This window comes from Macaca mulatta, chromosome 12, assembly GCF_049350105.2.
Source record: "Macaca mulatta isolate MMU2019108-1 chromosome 12, T2T-MMU8v2.0, whole genome shotgun sequence".
Classification (NCBI taxonomy): domain Eukaryota; kingdom Metazoa; phylum Chordata; class Mammalia; order Primates; family Cercopithecidae; genus Macaca; species Macaca mulatta.
In genome coordinates this window covers 124,061,253-124,081,655 of record NC_133417.1, presented here as the reverse complement: position 1 = coordinate 124,081,655, position 20,403 = coordinate 124,061,253, and the positions used below count along the sequence as shown (strand labels likewise).

The 20,403-nt window shown below is 49.2% G+C and overlaps 1 protein-coding gene across 30 annotated transcripts; it reads left to right on the top strand.

Annotated features, from left to right (window-relative positions):
* The first annotated feature begins 5,412 nt into the window (after positions 1-5,412).
* Positions 5,413-15,499, top strand: PRKAG3 (protein kinase AMP-activated non-catalytic subunit gamma 3). 30 transcript variants are annotated; one of them, XM_077957650.1, is made up of 15 exons: positions 5,413-6,193; positions 6,539-6,578; positions 6,833-6,873; positions 7,008-7,163; positions 7,532-7,935; positions 9,320-9,401; positions 9,859-9,917; positions 10,043-10,088; positions 10,293-10,347; positions 10,549-10,675; positions 10,823-10,988; positions 13,329-13,366; positions 13,537-13,683; positions 14,029-14,261; positions 14,831-15,499. In XM_077957650.1, exons 4-14 carry the CDS (start codon positions 7,010-7,012, stop codon positions 14,143-14,145), a joined length of 1,395 nt encoding a protein of 464 aa, XP_077813776.1. In that variant the 5' UTR covers positions 5,413-6,193; positions 6,539-6,578; positions 6,833-6,873; positions 7,008-7,009; the 3' UTR covers positions 14,146-14,261; positions 14,831-15,499. The 30 variants fall into 30 exon arrangements, with proteins under 30 accessions (XP_077813776.1, XP_001091081.2, XP_077813763.1 ...); XM_077957645.1 differs by having other exon boundaries at positions 6,093-6,193; positions 14,427-15,499; XM_077957661.1 differs by having other exon boundaries at positions 6,098-6,193; positions 7,676-7,935; positions 14,427-15,499.
* The last annotated feature ends 4,904 nt before the right edge of the window (positions 15,500-20,403 follow it).

Below are 20,403 nucleotides of genomic sequence, written 5' to 3'. Positions count from 1 at the left end.
GTTTTTACCTTCATTTCTGTATTTCTCATTTCTAGAAGCTCTATTCACTTTTTTTCAAATCTGCCATGCTGCTTTTTATAGTTTCCTACTTGCTCCCTACTTTTTCAAATTTATCTTATTAAAACATAGTAAACATATTGTTACATATAAAGTGTCTGATAATGCCAATTTCTGAGGTTTTCATGGGTCTTTCCTGCTAGCTGTCTTTCTGCTGGTTCTTGCTCATGGTTCCTAGTTTCCTTGTGTACCTAATTATCTTCAAGTACTCAGGTACTGTCAGGTACTGTTGGAATAATTTTTGACCTTGGAAAATGATATCTTTCTTCAGAGACCTGAGATCATTACTGGATTCTTAAACCAAGTTCAAGGTTTGATACTCTCTGGACATTCAGATGAGGAACAATTTGACTATAAATCCATGTACGTTTGCTTCTGGATTACACTCACTCTGAGGGTGTGGTTTTTTGAGATCCCAGCTTTCTATATATGGGGTCTCTCATACTCTCAACTTGTGTTGGTCCTGGGCCCTTATCACTTCATGTGGTTCTCGCTAGAACTAGCAGATGCCCTTGAACAAAAAACACTTCTTTTCTCATGAGCTTCACTGTGTGCCCATTTTCCTTTCAGTTAGGCCTAGTAAGTCTTTGCTATCTTGTCTTTTCAGTGCTTTTAAGAAGATGCTCTTTATATTTTATCCAGCATTTTAAGCTGTTTTTAATGGAAGATAGTTTCTGAATAACCTAGCCTGCCAAAACTCTCAAATATTATTTAAGCGAAGTGTATTATTCCCTTTCCTCCCAGAAGACCTCACTTTGCAAACTCAAAGCCAGAAGATGCTCCTGTTTGCATTGTGTCATTTCTTGCCTGAGGCAATAAACTAAGAATCTCCAAGATTAAGTGAGAAAGGGGCTATCGGATAACAGAAAGTGCCCTCCCCGACACGGATACTATCATGAAAGATTTTCTACCACATATGTAAACTGCCTAACATGCTTTCCAGGACATCATCAGGGCTCAGTAAATAGTCTGTGTTGTCATTATTACTATTTCTATATCCAAACTCACCTTGTTTAGGAAGCCTTCCTTTAATAACCTTGTCCCATTCTAATCTCTTTCATTTACTCTGTTTTCTCCAAGTACTTTATTTATTTATTTATTTATTTATTTAATTTTGAGACAGGGTCTCACTCTGTCACCCAGGCTGGAGTGCCGTGGTGCCATCTTGGCTCCCTGCAGCCTCTACCTCCTGGGCTCAAGCAATTCTCCCACCTCAGCCTCCCAAGTAGCTGGGACTTACAGGCATGTGCCACCACTCCTGGCTAATTATGTTTATTTTTTGCAGAGCCAATGTCTTACTATGTTGCCCAGGCTAGTCTTGAACTCCTGGGCTCAAGCTATCCTCCTGCCTTGGCCTCCCAAAGTGCTGGGATTACAGGCATAAGCTACCACGGCCAGCCTCTCCAAGTATTTGTTTTACCCTCATGATAGCTTATTGATTTACTCTAGTTGTTTTTTTCAAATATGCACTATTTCTCAGGAAAAAGCAATGACAGAACATCCCCCAGAAGCCTTTGAGGGTGTCTAAGTCTTCTGTTTCTTTCTTTGTTTCTTTGTTCCTTTCTTTCTTTTATTTATTTATTTTTGAGATGGACTTTCACTTTTGTTGCCCAGGCTAGAGTGCAGTGGCATGATCTTGGCTCACTGCAACCTCCGCCTCCCAGGTTCAAGTGATTCTCCCGCCTCAGCCTCCCGAGTAGCTGGGACTACAGGCATGTGTCATCATGCCCAGCTGATTTTTTGTATTTTTAATAGAGATGGGGTTTCACCATGTTGGCCAGACTGATTTCGAACTCCTGACCTCAGGTGATCTGCTCACCTCAGCCTCCCAAAGTGCTGGGATTATAGGCATGAGCCGCTACATCCGGCCAAGTCTCCTGTTTCTTTGTTAACTCTGATATCAATTAGAATTCTTTCAGCTGCAAGTGACAGAAGACTCAATTCAAACTGCATTAAGCAAAAAAGCCATTCTATTGGTTCATGTAACTCAAAAACCAAGTGGTAGGTCTTCAGCTACAGTTTGATCCAGGGATGCAATGAATGTTAGGAGAACCTGGTCTTTTTAGTCGTAGTGGCTATTTTGCCTTTTATTTTGGCTTCATCTTCAGGCAGCTCCACTCTGCATGGTAGCATCCAGAATCTCCACACTTATATCCTCACAGTTCCAAAGGCAGTGGGAAAGAGTTTCTAACTCCAGCAAAAGTCCCAGGATTCACCCCATTGGGCTAATTCTGTCAATGCCCACTTCAATGTGGCCAGAGCTATTTGGCATGCTAATTGGCTACATCTGAACCAGAGGAATACTTAATGGAAAGCACAGTTGAGCCCTTCCGAAAATCATGTGCTGCAGGTGAATTGAGGGAATGTGGTTTCCTAAAGGAAAACATAGAAGTTTGCCAAAAGAGGGGTAAATGGATACTGAGTATGGAAAAGCAACAACTGTCCACTACAGTTCCCAATAGCTCACAGAAAAAGACTCAGTAATGTGGCCTGTGGTGCAGACTAAATTGCACTGACAAGGTGCTGGTTCTATCCAGGCCCTTGATACATTTGCACAGATGCTGCTCCATCTAGCCACACACAAACAGGACAGAGCAGTTGTGTCCCATGATGGCTATGAAGGCTGCTCTCTCAGCCTCCCAACTGCTCTGGCATAGGGGACCCTATTTGTGATTTATTCAGTAATGGGTCTCATCCAGGCTACTCTCTTGGCCTCCTGAAGCTGTTTTTCCTCCTTCTGATATAAAAATAACACTTAAACAGGATCCCCAACCCCATGTCCAAGACAAATCAGATCTCCAGAGATAGCAGCCAAATTCACCCTAGGGTCAGGGTGCAGGGTCCTTATTATATACCCAGTCTGCGAGTGAGCCAAGAAGTAGGGTTTCAAGAAATATGATGCCATGCCCACAGGCTAAAATCAATCACCCAAGGAGTATTTATTACCCAACTGAAGCAAGTACCTTCTGCTGATTTGCCCTGCCAGAGGATGGGTGGGGGTAGGCTTGTGGTCAGAGCAGGGTGGGAGATCTGAGAGGCAAAGGGCAGGTGCAGGGTCAGGGGAGGGGCAGGGCAGAGCTCTTCTTGAAAACTGGTAAGTCACTATGCTTTTAGTGTTGAGCAGCGCTGGTGTCTACCCCAAGCTGGAGTCCTCCTCCACCGCAACCTTGACAACAGCAGGAGATGGCTACTGAAGGGTCAGAGCCCTCCCTTGCCTGCCTACCTGCCTTCAAAGTCTCATAGTTGGAGGTCTAGAGGGAGCAGGTCTGTGTGTTCCATAAAGCTTAGTGGTTATAAATGTGATGCCTGAGTCTGGGTTTGATTCTTGGCTCCATCCCACTAGCTTTGAGATTTTGATCAAGTTACTTAATCTATTTATGCCTTGGTTTTGTCATCTGTAAAACTGTAAGAGTAAAAGTATTTCCCTCATAGGGTTGCAAGGGATTACATGGGACACGCCATGTAATGTGTTTTGCACAGTGTGTACTAGACACTAAGCACTGCATGGACAGGCAGGGTCATTATCTACATATGTAATTCCTAATCCTACCTCAATCCTGCAACATAGATGTATTAGTTAGAGAGAGGCTTGGTTGCTATAACAAAGGTTCAATTTGTCAGCTGTTTAAACAAGACAGAAATTTAATTATCTCTAAAGTAACAATCCAGAGGTAGGCAGACCAGGACAGGGGTGGGGGATGTTCTATCATTTTCAAACTGCATTTTCCATCATTGGGTTCAGTTTGCTGCTCCGGCTCCCACCATCGTATTGTAATTCTAGTCAGTAGGAAAGGGTTCCCTTTCCTCCTAAGGGCACCCTTATATCATGTAATATATATGCATATAACATTGCTGCTCAAATCTCATTGGTCAAACTTAGTCACATGGCCATACTATCTGTGAAAGAAGCTGGGAAATATAATCTTGTATTCAGTTAAAATTGTGGCGATTTACTAATAGCAGAAGAAGGGGAGAAGAGATACTGCTCTGCTAGAGCTCACCCATCTGGCCATCCCACACAAAAAAACACAGTTACTGCCCTTCAAAAGGAGGCAAGTCAGAGTTCCATGTGGATATAGCACCCAGCTTAGAGTCCAGGGGTGGGCAGTTCCTTCCTCCACATAGATGGACACCCCATGGTCTGGTGACCTAAAAACTAACAGGCATGTGATTTGCACCCCTTAGACACCAGTGGAGGAAGAAGAGGGTAAGCTCAATGAAAACATCTACTCATGCTGGGCACACTGCTATGCGCCTATAGTCCCAGCTACTGAGGTAGGAGGATCACTGAGCCCAGGAGTTTGAGACTAGCCTGGACAACATAGTGAGACAGTCTCAAAAAAAAAAAAAAAAAAAAAAAAAAAATTCCACTTGCGACTGAAAGAATGGCAAACACCCAGCAGCTGCTGGACCTTAATTATCAAATCTGGTTGGGCAGGAATGGCAAAGCCCCTTCCTGGCAGTGGATTAAGATCTTGGTCAGCACATTTGACCACTCCTGGTTCCGCTCTCTGGGAAGGTCTCCCCTTTCCACTCTCCTATGTAGTCTCTGGCTTTGCCTGCTGGGAAGCTGTTCCTTATCCAATACCCTCTGTCCTGCACTGGCAAACTTGTGCTTTTTGCAGTCGTTCCAGTCTTCACAGCCCTCTTCCTGCTGGTGCGGATTTGGAGGGCTGGGAATAAGGCAAGGGAAGTGGTGTCAAACCAGGCTTTGCTGATCAGGTTTATGGTTTCTTTGCCAATACAACACCCTCACAATCTTAGAAGCCTTCTGATTGGCTCCATGTTTGAGTAACCACAGCCAATGGCTTCAGGTAGACTTTATTTTTATGCTTGAATACTCTGGACTTGGTGTTCTTCCTACTCTCCTTTCTCTCAAACTGGTGGTGGCTATCTTGAGTCCATTTGAAAAAACATGCTTCGTGTGAAGGAAATTCTCTCACCCTGATCTCTGTCCACTGAGCCAGTTCCCACTGTCTGGTGAGCAGATGTCCTTGAGAAAGGCTGGGGACCACAGGAACAGCCCTGGCCAAGGCTGTCCTCCCGACTCCATTCTCCTCCACCCTCCCCCTTGCCAGAGTAGGAACATTGAGGGTTGATGGAAAACACATGTAATAAATTCAGCCAGAAATCCACCAGTCTGTTGTTGAGTGTCCACTCCAGGGCCAGGGCTGGGATGGAAGAGGCTGGAAGGAGGATAGAAAGGGAGGGGCAGAGAGAGGAAAGCCGGAGCAGCTGGGTCAGCATTCCCGATCCGGACATTGACTCAGGCTTCGGGAATGCCAAGGAAGGGGGTGGCAGCCGCCGGAGCCAGGCTGGGATCCTGTTGGCACCAGGGATGTAGGCACAGCACTCACAGAGGGATGGGAGCTGGGACACCTGCACACCCAGACATATCTCCCAACCACAGGTGGAAATAGGTGTCTCTTCCCCTGCGGGGAGCTCTGAGTGCTCCCTACACCTTCGAGGTGATTCTCACAGCTCTTCACCTGCCTGAAACACCCACTCCACCTCCTCCACCTGAGAGAGGGACAGGCTCCAGGGACTCAAATCTGGACATCTGGACATACATTGACTGCTCTCCTGGAACTACCCACAAACCCCTTGCCTCATCTCTAGGCTCTGAGCTGGCTGCAACTTGCCCTTTCTAATTCCAGCACCACCCTCTACTGAAATTAGAACAAGGAAGACAGTTACACTGACCTGCCTCCATGTTCCCTGCTTTGGTGCCTGATAATGATGAGGGAGGCCCTTGGAATAGGGGCTCAGAACTCTGAGAGCCCAACTCTGCCCAGCGCCCATGCTCCCACATGCTCCAAGCCACCTCCCCCCATAAAGGGTTCCTCTAGCTTGTCCTCAATGACCCAGGAGGGAGCTGAGGACCAAGCACCCAGATTATCAGGTGCGCCCCTTCCCTCCCAGCAACCCCCAGCCTTTGGGGCTGGAGCGGCTGAGCAAGTAGGGGCCCCTCCCTCTTGTTGCCTGACACCCAATCAGAGAGAAACTGATCCTGGCAGGGCAGGGTGCCCGGGGCCGGGCCCAGAATAGTGCGGCCCAGTCACAGTGTCGCACACTTGCTCTCCGTTGGTCCGGGGCTGGCCACATGGAGCCAGAGCTGGAGCACGCACTGCACAGGGTATGGGGGTCCCAGGGGAGCTGGCGCCGGAGCAGCTGAGGCCAGAAGATTGAGAGCACGTGCTGTGAATGTGTGTCTGTGCGTGTGTGTCTTTTGGTGTGTGTTTGGTCTGGATTTTCTCGTGAATATGGGCATGTGCGTGTCTGGGCATATGTACTGTGAGTGTGTGTGGTTCTGTGTGCCTGGGAGCGTTTGGATGTGTGTCTTTCTGTGTGTGTTTGTGTATGGCCGTGTGACTGAGCATGTGTATTGGTGTGCATGGGTATGTGGGCGTGTGTGCAGGGAGAAGGGGTCTGGGAATGTAAGGCACTTTCCCCACTCCTTCAGAAAGTCTTCTCCCCACAGACCCCTTCCTGGAGCAGCCTTGGGGGTTCTGAGCATCAAGGTAAGGAGACTGCCCCCTCCCTGGGGCCTAACCTCTTCCCCCACTTCCTTGTCCCCCACTTTTCTGGGACCACATTCCCTCCCAGCCTGGCTTTTATCTTCCTCCTTTTGGTTCTTCTTCCTTATTGTTCTTCCTCCTTTCCCCAGGTGTGTTTCCCTCACCTCCTCCTTCCTCGTTTCAGAAGTGACTTTCCCACTTGCTGTGTGATTTGCGGCAAATTGCTTAACCTCTCTGAATTTCTGGTCCCTCACTAGCAAAACAGGGATGATAATAATGCCTGCCTTATAAGGCTGCTGTAAGTTTTAAATGAGAAATATGTTGGAGAAAAGCCCATTGGAAGCTTGCAAATCCTAAAGATTATGAATAACATTTGAATTGATTTTTCTGTATTATTCCCTGTTAATCAAACAGGCCCCATTCCCCTTCCAGAGATGAGCTTCCTAGAGCAAGAAGACAGCAGCTCATGGCCATCACCAGCTGTGACCAGCAGCTCAGAAAGAATCCACGGGAAATGGAGGGCCAAGGCCTCGAGATGGACAAGGCAGGAGGTGGTGGAGGAAGGGGAGCCACCGGGTCAGGGGCAAGGTGAGGCCAAGGCCAGTTCTGGGAAGATGGGAGCCAGAGCAGTGGGAAGTCCCAGAGGAGCCTGGATCTGGGCTCTCACTCGGGTCCCTCCATAAAACACAGAGTTGGACCCAACCCTCATCTTGTGGCCTCAGTCTCCCTACGTGGTAGAGAACAACTGCACTGCAGTGCCGGGGGCCAACATGGCCAACTCAGAAAGATGGGACAGAGCCACTGTCTGGGGTGACTCTCAGGTCAGCCTCTCACCTGCAAAATAGGGCCACAGCATCCAGGCTTCCAAAGGCTGCTGTGAGATGAACGGCAACAGCATATGAGAACGTGCTTTGGAAGATGGAGTTACTGTCCTCTTCCCCTCCTCCCCCAAACAGGTCCCCGGTCCAGGCCAGCTGCTGAGTCCACCGGGCTGGAGGCCACATTCCCCAAGGCCACACCCTTGGCTCAAGCTGATCCTGCCAGGGTAGGCACTCCACCAACAGGGTGGGACTGCCTCCCCTCTGACTGTATAGCCTCAGCTACAGGCTCCAGCACAGATGATGTGGAGCTGGCCACGGAGTTCCCAGCCACAGAGGCCTGGCAGTGTGAGCTAGAAGGCCTGGTTGAAGAGAGGCCTGCCCCATGCCCGTCCCCGCAAGCCCTATTTCCCAAGCTGGGCTGGGATGACGAACTGCAGAAACCCGGCGCCCAGACCTACATGCGCTTCATGCAGGAGCACACCTGCTATGATGCCATGGCAACTAGCTCCAAGCTGGTCATCTTCGACACCACGCTGGAGGTGAGGCCATGGCTCTGCCCAACCTGCACTCGCTCTGCATCCACACAATGCTGCAGCTACCGCTCCCACCCTGCAGGATGCCTTGCCAAGCCAGGTGCCCCTGCAAGCCCCCTGAAAGGACCCCTTCCTAGCACTATGGAGGCCATTTGGGGGAGGGAGAGCTTCTACTCTCTGTGAGCACACGTAATTTTCATCGCAGCTCTGCCACTTAGTATCTGTAGGACTTTGAGTTACTTTACCTTTCTCATCTCTAAAATGGGGATCAAAATGCCTGCTGCACCCTACATAGTTCAGAGGATTCTTGGACTACCCAGTATAAAGCATGAGCAAAGTATGTGTAAGACATTGCAAAGGCCTGGCACAGTAGCTCACATCTATAATACCATCAATTTGGGAGGTCAAGGCGGGCAAATCACAAGGTTAGGAGTTCGAGACCAGTCTGGCCAACATGGTGAAACCCCATCTCTACTAAAAAAAGAAAATACAAAAAAATTAGCTGGGCGTGGTTGCAGGTGCCCATAATCCCAGCTACTCAGGAGGCTGAGGCAGGAGGAGAATCGCTTGAACCTGGGAGGCGGAGGTTGCAAGTGAGCCGAGATCGTGCCATTGCACTCCAGCCCGGATGACAGTGCGAGACTCCATTAAAAAAAAAAAAAAGGCATTGCAGAGTCACTTAGAACAAAGAATAGGGGACTGTTTTGGCAACAGAAAAAAATAGTGAGCTCTGGCACCTTCTCTTCCATTAGGCTAAGCTATAAACATCTATAATCTTATTCTTATCATTGTTGTGCCATGCAGCCTTTCCCAAAACATGGTGTATGTATTGTCCATAGCACATGTTTTGATTCTAGTGGTTCTTGAACAAATATGCCTATTTCAGTAGCTTTGTGTTTGTTTTAGGGTGTGTTAAAAAATATAACCAGCATGTGCAGATAGTACTGTTTAGGACAAGGCACAAAATGAGTCAATATAAAATTTGTCTACAAAACAGTATGTAGATATGCAAATGTTATGGAAATAACTATGCCTCCGGTACTTAGGCTATCAAAAACTAGACTGTGTCTGTACACACATGCCCTCCAAATGGAAACATGAAGTTAGAATTTTTCACTCCCTGGTGTGCCAGGTGAGGGGCTCAGTGTCTCAGGCCACAGCCTTATCTATGTACCACATGTCCGCAGCAATGATCATGTCTAGTGTGTACTGTGTCATGAGAAAGACAGGCCAGCTGGTGTAGAGGAGGGTCCAGGAGAAGGCCCCATGGAAAAACCCTGGGTGAGACAGGGAGGGGACAGCAGGCAGATGGGAGGTGCCCACTGAGGGGCAGAGAGGAGGGTGAGGGTCTCTCAGGACCCACCCTTGACTGTTCTCCCTGGCCCCTCAGATCAAGAAGGCCTTCTTTGCTCTGGTGGCCAACGGTGTGCGGGCAGCCCCTCTATGGGACAGCAAGAAGCAGAGCTTTGTGGGTGAGAAGAGGCTGGGGAGGTGAAGGGAGATGGAGAAGGGGAGGTGGGGACCTCGTACGGTTGTTCTGGGGCCAATCTCTGATATAGCACAAGCTTGGCTTCAGGCCAAGCCCAGCCAGGGGCCAGGGTGGGGGAAAGTCCATCCCGAGTCTGCGTGGCCAGCTGGGAGACCCTGGGGCTCAATTTCTCCATCTGTGGAGCCGCTGTGACCAGCTGACACCTTCCAGCTCTGCTACTGCATGGCCCCATGCCGTAGGTGCTAGGGAGCAAATGCGGGGAGGCAGGAGAGAAAGAGCCCCACTTCTCAGGCCTGGGGGGCTGTCCCACTGTCCTCTTCCCACAGTCCCCACTGTGTCTCAGTGCAAGGAAACTGGCAGGGTGGGGAGGGGATCTGATCCTCAACCTGCTTCCCACCCAAAGGCCCCAAGCTGACCTCCTCCCCGCCCCTCCCCTGCAGGGATGCTGACCATCACTGACTTCATCCTGGTGCTGCATCGCTACTACAGGTCCCCCCTGGTGAGGAGTGGGCTGGGAATCTTATGAGCACCCAGAGGGGCGGGGGCGGAGGGAAGTCCTCCTGGAGCCTGGTGCCCTAGAAGCCCATGTCTGTCTGACTTCTGGAGTCCTGTTGATATCTCTAGGTCCAGATCTATGAGATTGAACAACATAAGATTGAGACCTGGAGGGGTGAGTGGGGAGAGGAACCCGGAAAGGGGCTGTTGGTGAGGGTGGGCCAGGGCCTAAGGCGGAGGATGGGCAGGGGGGATGTCCTGGAGCGAACAGGGGAGGGACAATAGGAGCCCCGGGTGCCTGAAGGAAGGGAAGCTGCCTGGGATTGCAAGGCGAGGCAGGTGACCAGCTCCCCTGGCCTGACTCTGGCTCTTTCTGCAGAGATCTACCTGCAAGGCTGCTTCAAGCCTCTGGTCTCCATCTCTCCTAATGACAGGTGGGTGTCCCTGCTCATTCACCTGCGCCTCCTCCTCCCACAGTCCCCTTCCTCAGTCCCACTCAGCTCTGAACTCACCTCTTCATCCTAGGCGACACACGGACAAGGGAGCCTTGGTGCTCTGCCCTCCTTTTTAGGGGGCTGGGATGGCGGGTGTCTCTCCCCAGGCTGTCTCGAGGCTCACTGCTCCCATCTCTGCAGCCTGTTTGAAGCTGTCTACACCCTCATCAAGAACCGGATCCATCGCCTGCCTGTTCTGGACCCGGTGTCAGGCAACGTACTCCACATCCTCACGCACAAACGCCTGCTCAAGTTCCTGCACATCTTTGTGAGCCTGGGCCCAGGTGGGAGGAAGCGGGAGAAGGGTGATCAGAGGGCCTGAGGAGTCTTCAGCCCTAGGAATCGGAGGGAGGAGCTGGGAGCCCTCTTGAAGCTGCTGGATCCCTGATCTCCACCGGGTCCCCTTCCTAACCAGGGTTCCCTGCTGCCCCGGCCCTCCTTCCTCTACCGCACTATCCAAGATTTGGGCATCGGCACATTCCGAGACTTGGCTGTGGTGCTGGAGACAGCACCCATCCTGACTGCACTGGACATCTTTGTGGACCGGCGTGTGTCTGCACTGCCTGTGGTCAACGAATGTGGTACCCAGCACAGGATGAGAGGCTTGGGCTGGGCTGGGGCCTGGGAGAACCTGGCAGGGGAGAATATGGGAAGGGCAGGGGTTCCCATGCCATCCCTGTGGGGGGTACAGGATGGACTATGGATTAGAAGTCTCCATCTGCTCTGAGACTTGGGCCGGTTGCTTAGCCTCTCTGTGCCTCAGTTTCCTCCTTTGTGAAATGGGATTCTTCACAACACTCATCTTTCTGACTTCACAGGAGGATTTAAAAGGTTATATGCACGAAAATGAGCATAGTGACAGGAAGCAGCAGATTTTAGTTTTAGTTCATCTTAAAATGGAGCCAGGCACGTGGTGCACGGCTGTAATGCCAGCACTTTGAAAGAGGCCAGAGCGAGAAGGTAGCTTGAGGCCAGAAGTTTGAGTTTACATACAGTGACACTTCAGGCTGGGCAACAGAGCAAGACCCTGTCTCTAAAATAATAACGAAATAATAAAATTTAAAAAGTAAAATGTGCCATGGGACCTTGGGCCCCTAGCCAGACCTCAGTTTCCTACACTGAAAAAGGGCTAGAGGGACGACAAGATTATTTCTTTGGTTGAATGATGGCTATGAAATATTTCAAAGCTAAAATCACCATAATTAAGATAGATATCAAGAACTGTTTTCAATTTATTTTTGATTATATAAAACTTCAAACGTATGAAAATGGTACAAAGAAATTGCATAATGAACCACCTATATCCATTGCCTAGATTAACTACTGTTACTGTATTGCCATAAACAGTTCATCTCTTCTCTGAAGTAATTCAAAGTAAATTACAGACATCATGTCATCTCACCCCTAAACATTTTAGTCTGCACCTCTTAAAACAAGTGTATTTTTGGCCAGGGGCGGTGGCTCACGCCTGTAATCCCAGAATTTTGGGAGGCCAAGGTGGGCGGATCACAAGGTCAAGAGATCAAGACTATCCTGGCCAATGTGGTGAAACCCTGTCTGTACTAAAACTACAAAAAAAATTAGCTGGGTGTGGTGGTGCACACCTCTAGACCCAGCTACTTGTGAGGCTGAGGCAGGAGAATCGCTTGAACCTGGGAAGCGGAGGTTGCAGTGAGCCAAGATCACGCCACTGCACTCCAGCCTGTTAACAGAGCAAGACTCCAAAAAAAAAAAAAATGCATTTTATACCACCAAACAAAACCATGAATAATTCATATTATTGTCTGGTATCCAATCCTTATTCTCACTTTTCCATTTCCTCAAGAATGTTGGGCTTTTTTGTTGTTGTTTTGAGATGGAGTCTCGCTTTGTCACTCAGGCTGGAGTGCAGTGGCACCATCTCGGCTCACTGCAACCTCTGCCTCCCGGGATCAAGCAATTCTTGTGCCTCAGCCTCCTGAGTAGCTGCGATTACAGGCAACCCCCACCACGCCCAGCTAATTTTTGGGGGGTGGTATTTTTAGTAGAGATGAGGTTTCACCATATAGGCCAGGCCGGTCTCCAACTCCTGACCTCAAGTGATCCACCTGTCTTGGCCTCCCAAAGTGCTGAGATTACAGGCATGAGCCACCACGACCGGCCAAGATTTTTTTTTTTTTTTTTAGACAGAGTCTTGCTCTGTCACCTGGGCTAGAGTACAATGGTGCGATCTTGGCTCACTGCATCCTCCACCTCCCGGATTCAAGCAATTCTCCTGCCTCAGCTTCCCAAATAGCTGGGTTTACAGGTGCATGCCACCACACCTGGCTAATTTTTTGTATCTTTAGTAGAGATGGGGTTTCACTATGTTGGCCAGGCTGGTCTTGAACTCGTGACCTTGTGATCTGCCCACCTCAGCCTCCCAAGGGAATGTATTTTTTATAGTTGACGTGTTCAAAACGGGACCCAACTGAAGTCCATGGTTTACATTCGTGTCTTTTGTTCCTTAAATCTCTTTAAATCTAGAACAACCCCATTCCCCCTAAATTGTTATGACATGGGTGAGTTGAAAAGCCCGGGTCAGTTGTCCTATAGGATACCCCACATCCAGATTTGTCTGTTTGCTTTCTAGAGCTGGCCTTTACTTTGTTCTCTAGTCCTGTGTTTCCTGTAAACTGAACTTATATCTAAAGACTTGAAGAGATTTGGGCAATAAATTCAAGGCTAGACTATTTCGTAGGTGATGCCGTGCTACTCACACTGCATTTCCTCAGGATGTTCGACGTCAGGTTGTCTCACTCTGGGATGCTAAGTTTGATCCTTGGGTTCTGATAGTGGCACCCTGATGCAAATAGCCCTAGGCCCTCTACACAGCACCCCGGTTCTGATCGGAGGCTCTTCCCTGTCTTTCTCTCCCTGCCCCCACCCACCACTCTCTGCAGGTCAGGTCGTGGGACTCTATTCCCGCTTTGATGTGATCGTAAGTGTCCCTGGAAAGGTGGGATGCTGTAGGGAGACTAAGGGTGTGGGAATGGGTGGGGGGCCTCTGTCAACCAGGGGAACCTTGACAAGTATGCAGGGGTTGACATCTGTGGGGTAGGAGCCCAGGCAAGGGGGTGACTAGGAGCCATGCTTCTCTCTCTGCCCCAGCACCTGGCTGCCCAGCAAACCTACAACCACCTGGACATGAGTGTGGGAGAAGCTCTGAGGCAGAGGACACTGTGTCTAGAGGGAGTCCTTTCCTGCCAGCCCCATGAGAGTTTGGGGGAAGTGATCGACAGGATTGCTCAGGAGCAGGTACCCTGTGCCCTCCATTCATGCCCGCAACACATACAGCCCAGTCCTTCTCATGCACGGCTCCAGCCATCCCTGAACATCAGGGCACCTGGCCTATCCTTCCATTTCATGACCAACTCCTGGTGCCCACACTGGCCTGCACTTTGTCCTGTCCATGGGCCCCTTATGCCAGGGGTCACTGCCAGCTGATCGCCCAAGGCCGATCACAGCCATCCCTAACTGGCTCCTAGGAAACACTCTCTCCCCAGGTGATGGTGGGTTGTTTCTCCTGATTCTTGGCACCAACCTCAGTAGCTGCTGTAGCCCCATGGCTCTGCCCCCTCACTGAACACTATGGACCCACAGGTACACCGGCTGGTGCTAGTGGACGAGACCCAGCATCTCTTGGGCGTGGTCTCCCTCTCCGACATCCTTCAGGCACTGGTGCTCAGCCCTGCTGGCATCGATGCCCTCGGGGCCTGAGAAGATCCGAGTCCTCAATCCCAATCCTCTTCCACACCTGGAAGACAATGAAGGGAGCCAGGGAACTCAGCCTTCATCTTCCCACACCCCTATTTGCTGGTTCAGCTATGATTCAGGTAGGCTCTGCCCTGGGCCATGACACCAGCCTCTTAGTCTTCCTGATTTCCTGGATCTCAGATTGGGATGCCCTGAGGACGGGAGTGGCCAAGCTCAAAGCTGAGCAGCCCTGTGAAAACTACAAGTGTAAGGACTTGCACGTCCCCACTTTGTCCCATTTTCAGCTGACGTCACGGAGACTCTCCTAGGAGGAAGGGACAGAGCCCCGGCTAAAGGCTAAGGCAGCGATGTGACTTCAGACACTCTGGGAAGATTTCCTTGTTCCCTCACAATTCAATTCCCACCTGCTGGGAATTCCATTAGAAGGAAGCAAGTTACGTAAACCTTTGTTGGATGGAATTTCCATCCCCAGTAAGAACTAAAGCTTAAAGGAAGGAGCTTCTACCTCCATGCTCATCTCAGGAAATGTGACATGATCTCAGACTCTTTCCGGGTCACACGTTTGCTAGGGGCTTGCAGAGGATGGGCACAGATTCTGTCTACTCGCCATGGCTGGCAGGAGTCCCCTGTTGGAAAGGCAGCTGCCCCTCCTACGTGGTCACCATCTTCCCTTTTCTTTTCCTCACAGGCTTCTTCAGCCTTCCCAGATTGCCCTTGCCCTGCCTGTGTTCCCAGAAGCCCTCGGACATGCCCAGTGCACCATGGCATGATGAAATTAAGGAGAACAGCTGAGTCAAGTCTGGAGGTCCCTGAACCAGAGGCACTAGGATTACCCCAGGGCCATCTGTGCTCCATGCCCACTCATCCCCTTGCAGCCTAACTGGGTCGGACGGCCCCAGTGGGTTTAGTCAGGGCTTCTGGATTCCTCGGTTTCTGGGCTACCTATGGCTCCAGCCTTCAGCTCCTGGGAGTCCCAGCTGTTGTTCCCAGCAATGTCGCCACTGCCCTCCTACTCTCCAGGCTTTATCATTTCAGAGCTGCTGAAATGCTGCTTTTCAGGGGCCACCATGGAGCAGCTGTTATTTATAGAACTGCCTGTTGGAGGTGGGGGTCCTCCCTCCATTCTTGTCCAGAAAACTCCTTAGCTCTCGCAGTGAGCAGTGTTGTGTCCCCAGAGATGGATGGCCTTGTATATGGACCCCTATGAATGAGCAACTGAAAAAAACACAACAAAAGGAACAATCCACGAACTTAGATTTTATAGGTTTCTCTCAAAATGCTGCAGTCTTTGACCTGAACTTGTGGCAAGAGCCTTGTGCTTTCTGAATTCAAAGACAAAAAGGAAATTTGACAAAAATCGCAAGTGGCATTTCTTTTGCATGTAGTGCTATTCTACTGAAATTTCTTTCTTCCCTTTTCTTTACAAAATTGTAAAGAAAATATTAATTCATTGCTTATATAGTAGGTACAACTCGGCCTACAAACTCTAATCTGCAAGAAGCATAACTTTATTTTTCTAACACAGAATGTAATTTCTATTAGGAATCCCATTTCACCAGGTTTTAGAAATTAATCTCAGTCAATTCAGAGTCTCCCCCGACCTTTTCCTGGGGTTAAGCTCGGTGGGGTTGGGGGGGGTGGCTTTAAGTCGTGTAAGACTCTGGTCCTCAGCCATCATCATCTGTCCATTTCAGCACCTGCTTGGACATCCTATCTGGTCATCAGTTGGTCATGCATGGTCTGCCAGGGGCTCCTTCACGTCCACAAAGCCTCTTTGGGGGCCTGTGGCTTGGAGCATATGGAACATTCTAGCTCCTGGCCCTGCACACCCTCTGGCTTCAGGAAGCTCAGTGATTCTGTTCCAGGCCAACTGCTAAGATACAGAGCCCAGTCACCTGTTCCGCTCTGTGGCTTGCTGTTTTCCCAGGCTCTTCCCAGGAAGTGTGTGGGTTCTTCTACCCAGTGCTTGCCTACCCTTATCACTTCCAAACCTGTATGGTGTATTTGTCATACTTTCCCCCTCTTTAGCCGCAACCTCCTTCTCAGGGTCCTTTTCTCAAGGATTCCAGAAATGTCAACAGTCGCCTTGCTCCCCAAGCCCTGCCAACCCATGGAATCTTGACCAGTCAGGGAGAGAAGGGGCTTTTATTCTGTAACCCATCATATATTCTTCCAAATGCACTGTAAGTGTCCCGAGTTCTTGCCATCCACCTTCAGAATCAAGCCTTTGAAATTCCGAAGCCAAGGCTCGCTTCTGCTATGTCACCTTCCCCGTGGCAACGGGCTGGCTGTCCAGAGGAGGGGGAGGTTACTGTCCCTAAAACGTGACTCCTTCCCCTTACCTCACAGAGCAAGAAGGCAGAGGCTTTGTACTGAATTGGTTGGACCATAAATGAAGATGTTCTGTCACTAGACATTTTGCCAAAACCTGAGCGTCAGTGCTGGCTCTGCTGTGGTCCCACCCGAGAAGGTCCAGGGTCTTGGGCTCAAGGGAGAGGATTGGAGTTCGGTGATGGTTGGGTCTGGGCCCAGAGGATCTCTCCAGTGACAGTGCTCCTGGGGAGCCTGGGGCTCTGGAATCTTGTAACAGGTCGGTCCTTTGAGGCTGTGCCTCTGGGCGGCTCTGCTCTGTGCATGAGACAGATCTTCAGTGGTGCTAGGACAAGCAACTGAGAAAGGCACTCTTTGCCCCTCCTGCTCCCCTTGCCATCATGGGAGCAGATCTGTCTCTACCTGTCTGGACTCACCATCCTAAAGACCCGGCAGTTCTTCCCTTCCGGACCTTCTGTAAGGGCACATGCCACCCTCCCTGCCTCTGACCCCTCCTCTGGTCACAGCCCAGCCCTTGCAGCCATCATGGCTGCTAGAAAAGAGTTACGGAGTTGCCACCGGGGCTGCGGCTGCTTTTTCCACTCCAGCTCAGAATCAGAGACGCGCCCTGTGTGCAGCCTGCAGTGCCGCCCACTCTATTCCCGCATGTGAACTTGGGGCGGGGCTGGTTTTCCACGCATTGCTGCCTCCGTGCCCCCAGCCCCTCCTCAGACCTCTGCGGGCCTCTCTGGGTTTCTGTAGCTTCCTCCGCTTTCCCGTCTCTCTTCTCATAACCCCTTCAGTAGCTCTCCGCCCTGGATGTGCATCAGGATCAGCAAAGAAGCCTTACAAAATGCAGATTCCAGGGCTCCATTCCTACGGGTACTAATTTCCTCATTTGGGGGTGGGAATTGAGCAACTGTATTTATTTTCTATAAATGCTAGAGACTTATGATTAATAGCACATGATGAACATGAGACTGGGCTGAGAAATGAGGATGCCCCATGCTCATAGCTAGTCAATCATTTGTCATATGATGGGGTCTAGCTATTATTTAATTATGCCTGCAGTCTCCAAGAAGCAATGACTAAGGGTAGTGGTGCAACATAGATGTATGACTCATTACCATTCTCACCATCCTTCTCCCAGATATCCTTAAATGCAGAAGTGTTCATTACAATATCCTACATGTTCCTTTCATGACAATTGTCCAAGTTTTTGTTTGATATGCATATTAAAGCTGGAGTCACAAATAATGACCTGGAAACAAACTCCTATTACCAAGCCAAAATGCACTAAGAGCTAAAACTTCCACAGAACCTGGGCTGTAGATAGCCAGGCAATACTGGGTACCCCATCTATTTTTGTTTACAAGAGTGCTGCCTTGGCCAGGCGCGGTGGCTCACGACTGTAGTCCCAGCACTTTGGGAGGCCGAGGCAGGTGGATCACCTGAGGTCAGGAGATCAAGGCTTAGCCTGGCCAACATGGTGAAATCCCGTCTCCACTAAAAATACAAAAAATTAGCCGGGCATTGTAGTGAGCACCTACAATCCCAACTACTCGGGAGGCTGAGGCAGGAGCATCGCTTGAACCTGGGAGTTGGAGGTTGCAGTGAGCCAAGATTGCGCCATTGCACTCCAGCCTGGGCAATAAGAGTGAAACTCCATCTAAAAAAAAGAAAAGAAAAGAAAAGAGTGCCGCCTTGTTTAAGAAGACTAGTTGTTTTCTTAAGGTCTTACCCGAAAATATGGATCTGAATTTGGCCAACAAGTTCAAATTAGCTGGGGTATGAGTAACACAATGTGTATCGTCTTTTCAGCCAAATGTCGATCTGCTGTGCAGAACCAACAATCCTTAATCCGCTGTTGTTCTTTCTCTATAGAGGCAGGTTGGGGTTGGCTCTCAGGGAGCCTCACTGTGACATGTCTTCATGGTGACGCTTGGGGGCCCTGAGCTCCTGAGAGTCTCGGGGCCTGGAACTGTGCCCCATCACTGGCCACTGATGAATTCTGTCCCAACCCTCAAACCAGGGGTGATGTGTTTCTCCCTCCAGAGAAAAAACTGCTGGGAAAGGAACTGAGACTATGACCACATCCATCCTAGACATATTACATATGTATCTGAATGAATCACTGTCAAAGAAAGTGATTTTTTCATTTATATTAAGTAAGTCTTGTCCAGGCATTGTGATGGAGTATAAACAGAGGTCATTTCACATACACTTGAAGTACACATGTACACATGAAATTTATGAGAGAATCTCATGTACACTTAGGGTCAGTGCATTTTTCTGTAGGTATATTATAGGGCAATAAATATATTTTAAATATTAAAAAAACAAGTATAAAGATAAATTACTTTGACCATATGCTATATTTTGTTTTTCTCTGTTTGGGGATGGGAGACTTTGATTCTATTCATCCCAATGCCATGTGGGCGGGCTTTCTAGTGGCAGCTCCAGTAGGCAAGGTTTCACATTTGTGTTCATAACTCTTCAACTCTCACATCTTGTGTTCTGTCACTGATGCCAAAAACTTTGCGGGGAGCCTCTGAAGCTGTGCCTACACCTCATCAAAGGGTGAGGAAACAGCCTCACAAGGACTTCGTGACTTCTCCCATCGGCTTAGTTCCTTTCTCCTCTGCATTTCCAGTTTCCAATTTGAGGTTGGATTTTAGGCCCTGTAGATACATGACAGGGCAGTGCTGCCTCAGAACTTCCTGTGGTGCCTCTAGGACATTGGTGACCCCCAAGAATCTTCTGCAAGTATTGATTACATTGACATCTATTTTTATAATAATCTTATCAAACCGATCTTCACAGATTTCTTTCACTTGAGATATAATTAATATGCCATACAATTCACCCTTCCAAAATATACAATTCAAGCCAGTGTGGTGACTCACACCGGCAATCCCAGCACTTTTGGAGGCCAAGGTGGGTGGATCACACTTGAGGTCAGGAGTTCGAGATCAGCATGGCCGACATGGTGAAACCTTGTCTCTACTAAAAATACAAAAATTAGCCAGCAGTAGTGGCTTGTACCTGTAATCCCAGCTACTCGGGAGGCTGACATGGGAGACTTTACTTGAACCCAGGAGGTGGAGGTTGCAGTGAGCCGAGATTGCACCACTGCACTCCACCCTGGGAGACCGATTGAGACTCCACCTCAAACAAACAAACAAAAACCAAAATATACAATTCAGTGATATTTAGTATATTCAGAAAGTTAAGCAAAGTTAGTGATGACCACTATCTAATTCCAAAACATCTTCATCACCCTCAAAACAAACTCATTAACAGCCACTCCCCATTCTCTCGTCCCTCCACCCTTGGCAACCAGTAATCTACTTGCTGTCTGTATAGATTTGCCTATTCTGGACATTTTGTATGCATGAAATCACACAATATGTGGCCTTTTTGTGAGCTTCTTTCCATCTGCATAAGGTTTTCAAGGTTCATCCATAGTGTAGCGTCTTCATTCCTTTCTTATGGGTGAATAATATTTCATTGTGTGGATACACGAGGTCTTCCTGGACTTCCACGTGAGATCAGTTCATTAACTGAGCTGCAAGACTGTGAACACTGACATCATCTTGCACAACTGCTACAAAACCCCAATCCAAGTCTCATCACAGACTTCCCCTCACCCAAGCACCACCCATGTTGTTTTGGCAGCTCGGCCTTGCTGGTTTGAAGGAGCAGCACACTAGGGAAGGCAGAATTCCACTCTGGTTGACTTTGTGACACAGATCCTGGCAGCCTGGGGGCCCAGCCCCAGCCTCTATATTTGCAAGAAGCTCTCACAGGTGGATCACTACACAGGAGGGGTTGAGAGCCATATCTGTATAATCAGTAATTCCTCCCAATTCCCTCTAGGTTCTTCTTTTATTTTTCTTTAGTTTCTTTTTGAGATGAAGTCTTGCTCTGTCACCCAGGTCGGAGTGCAGT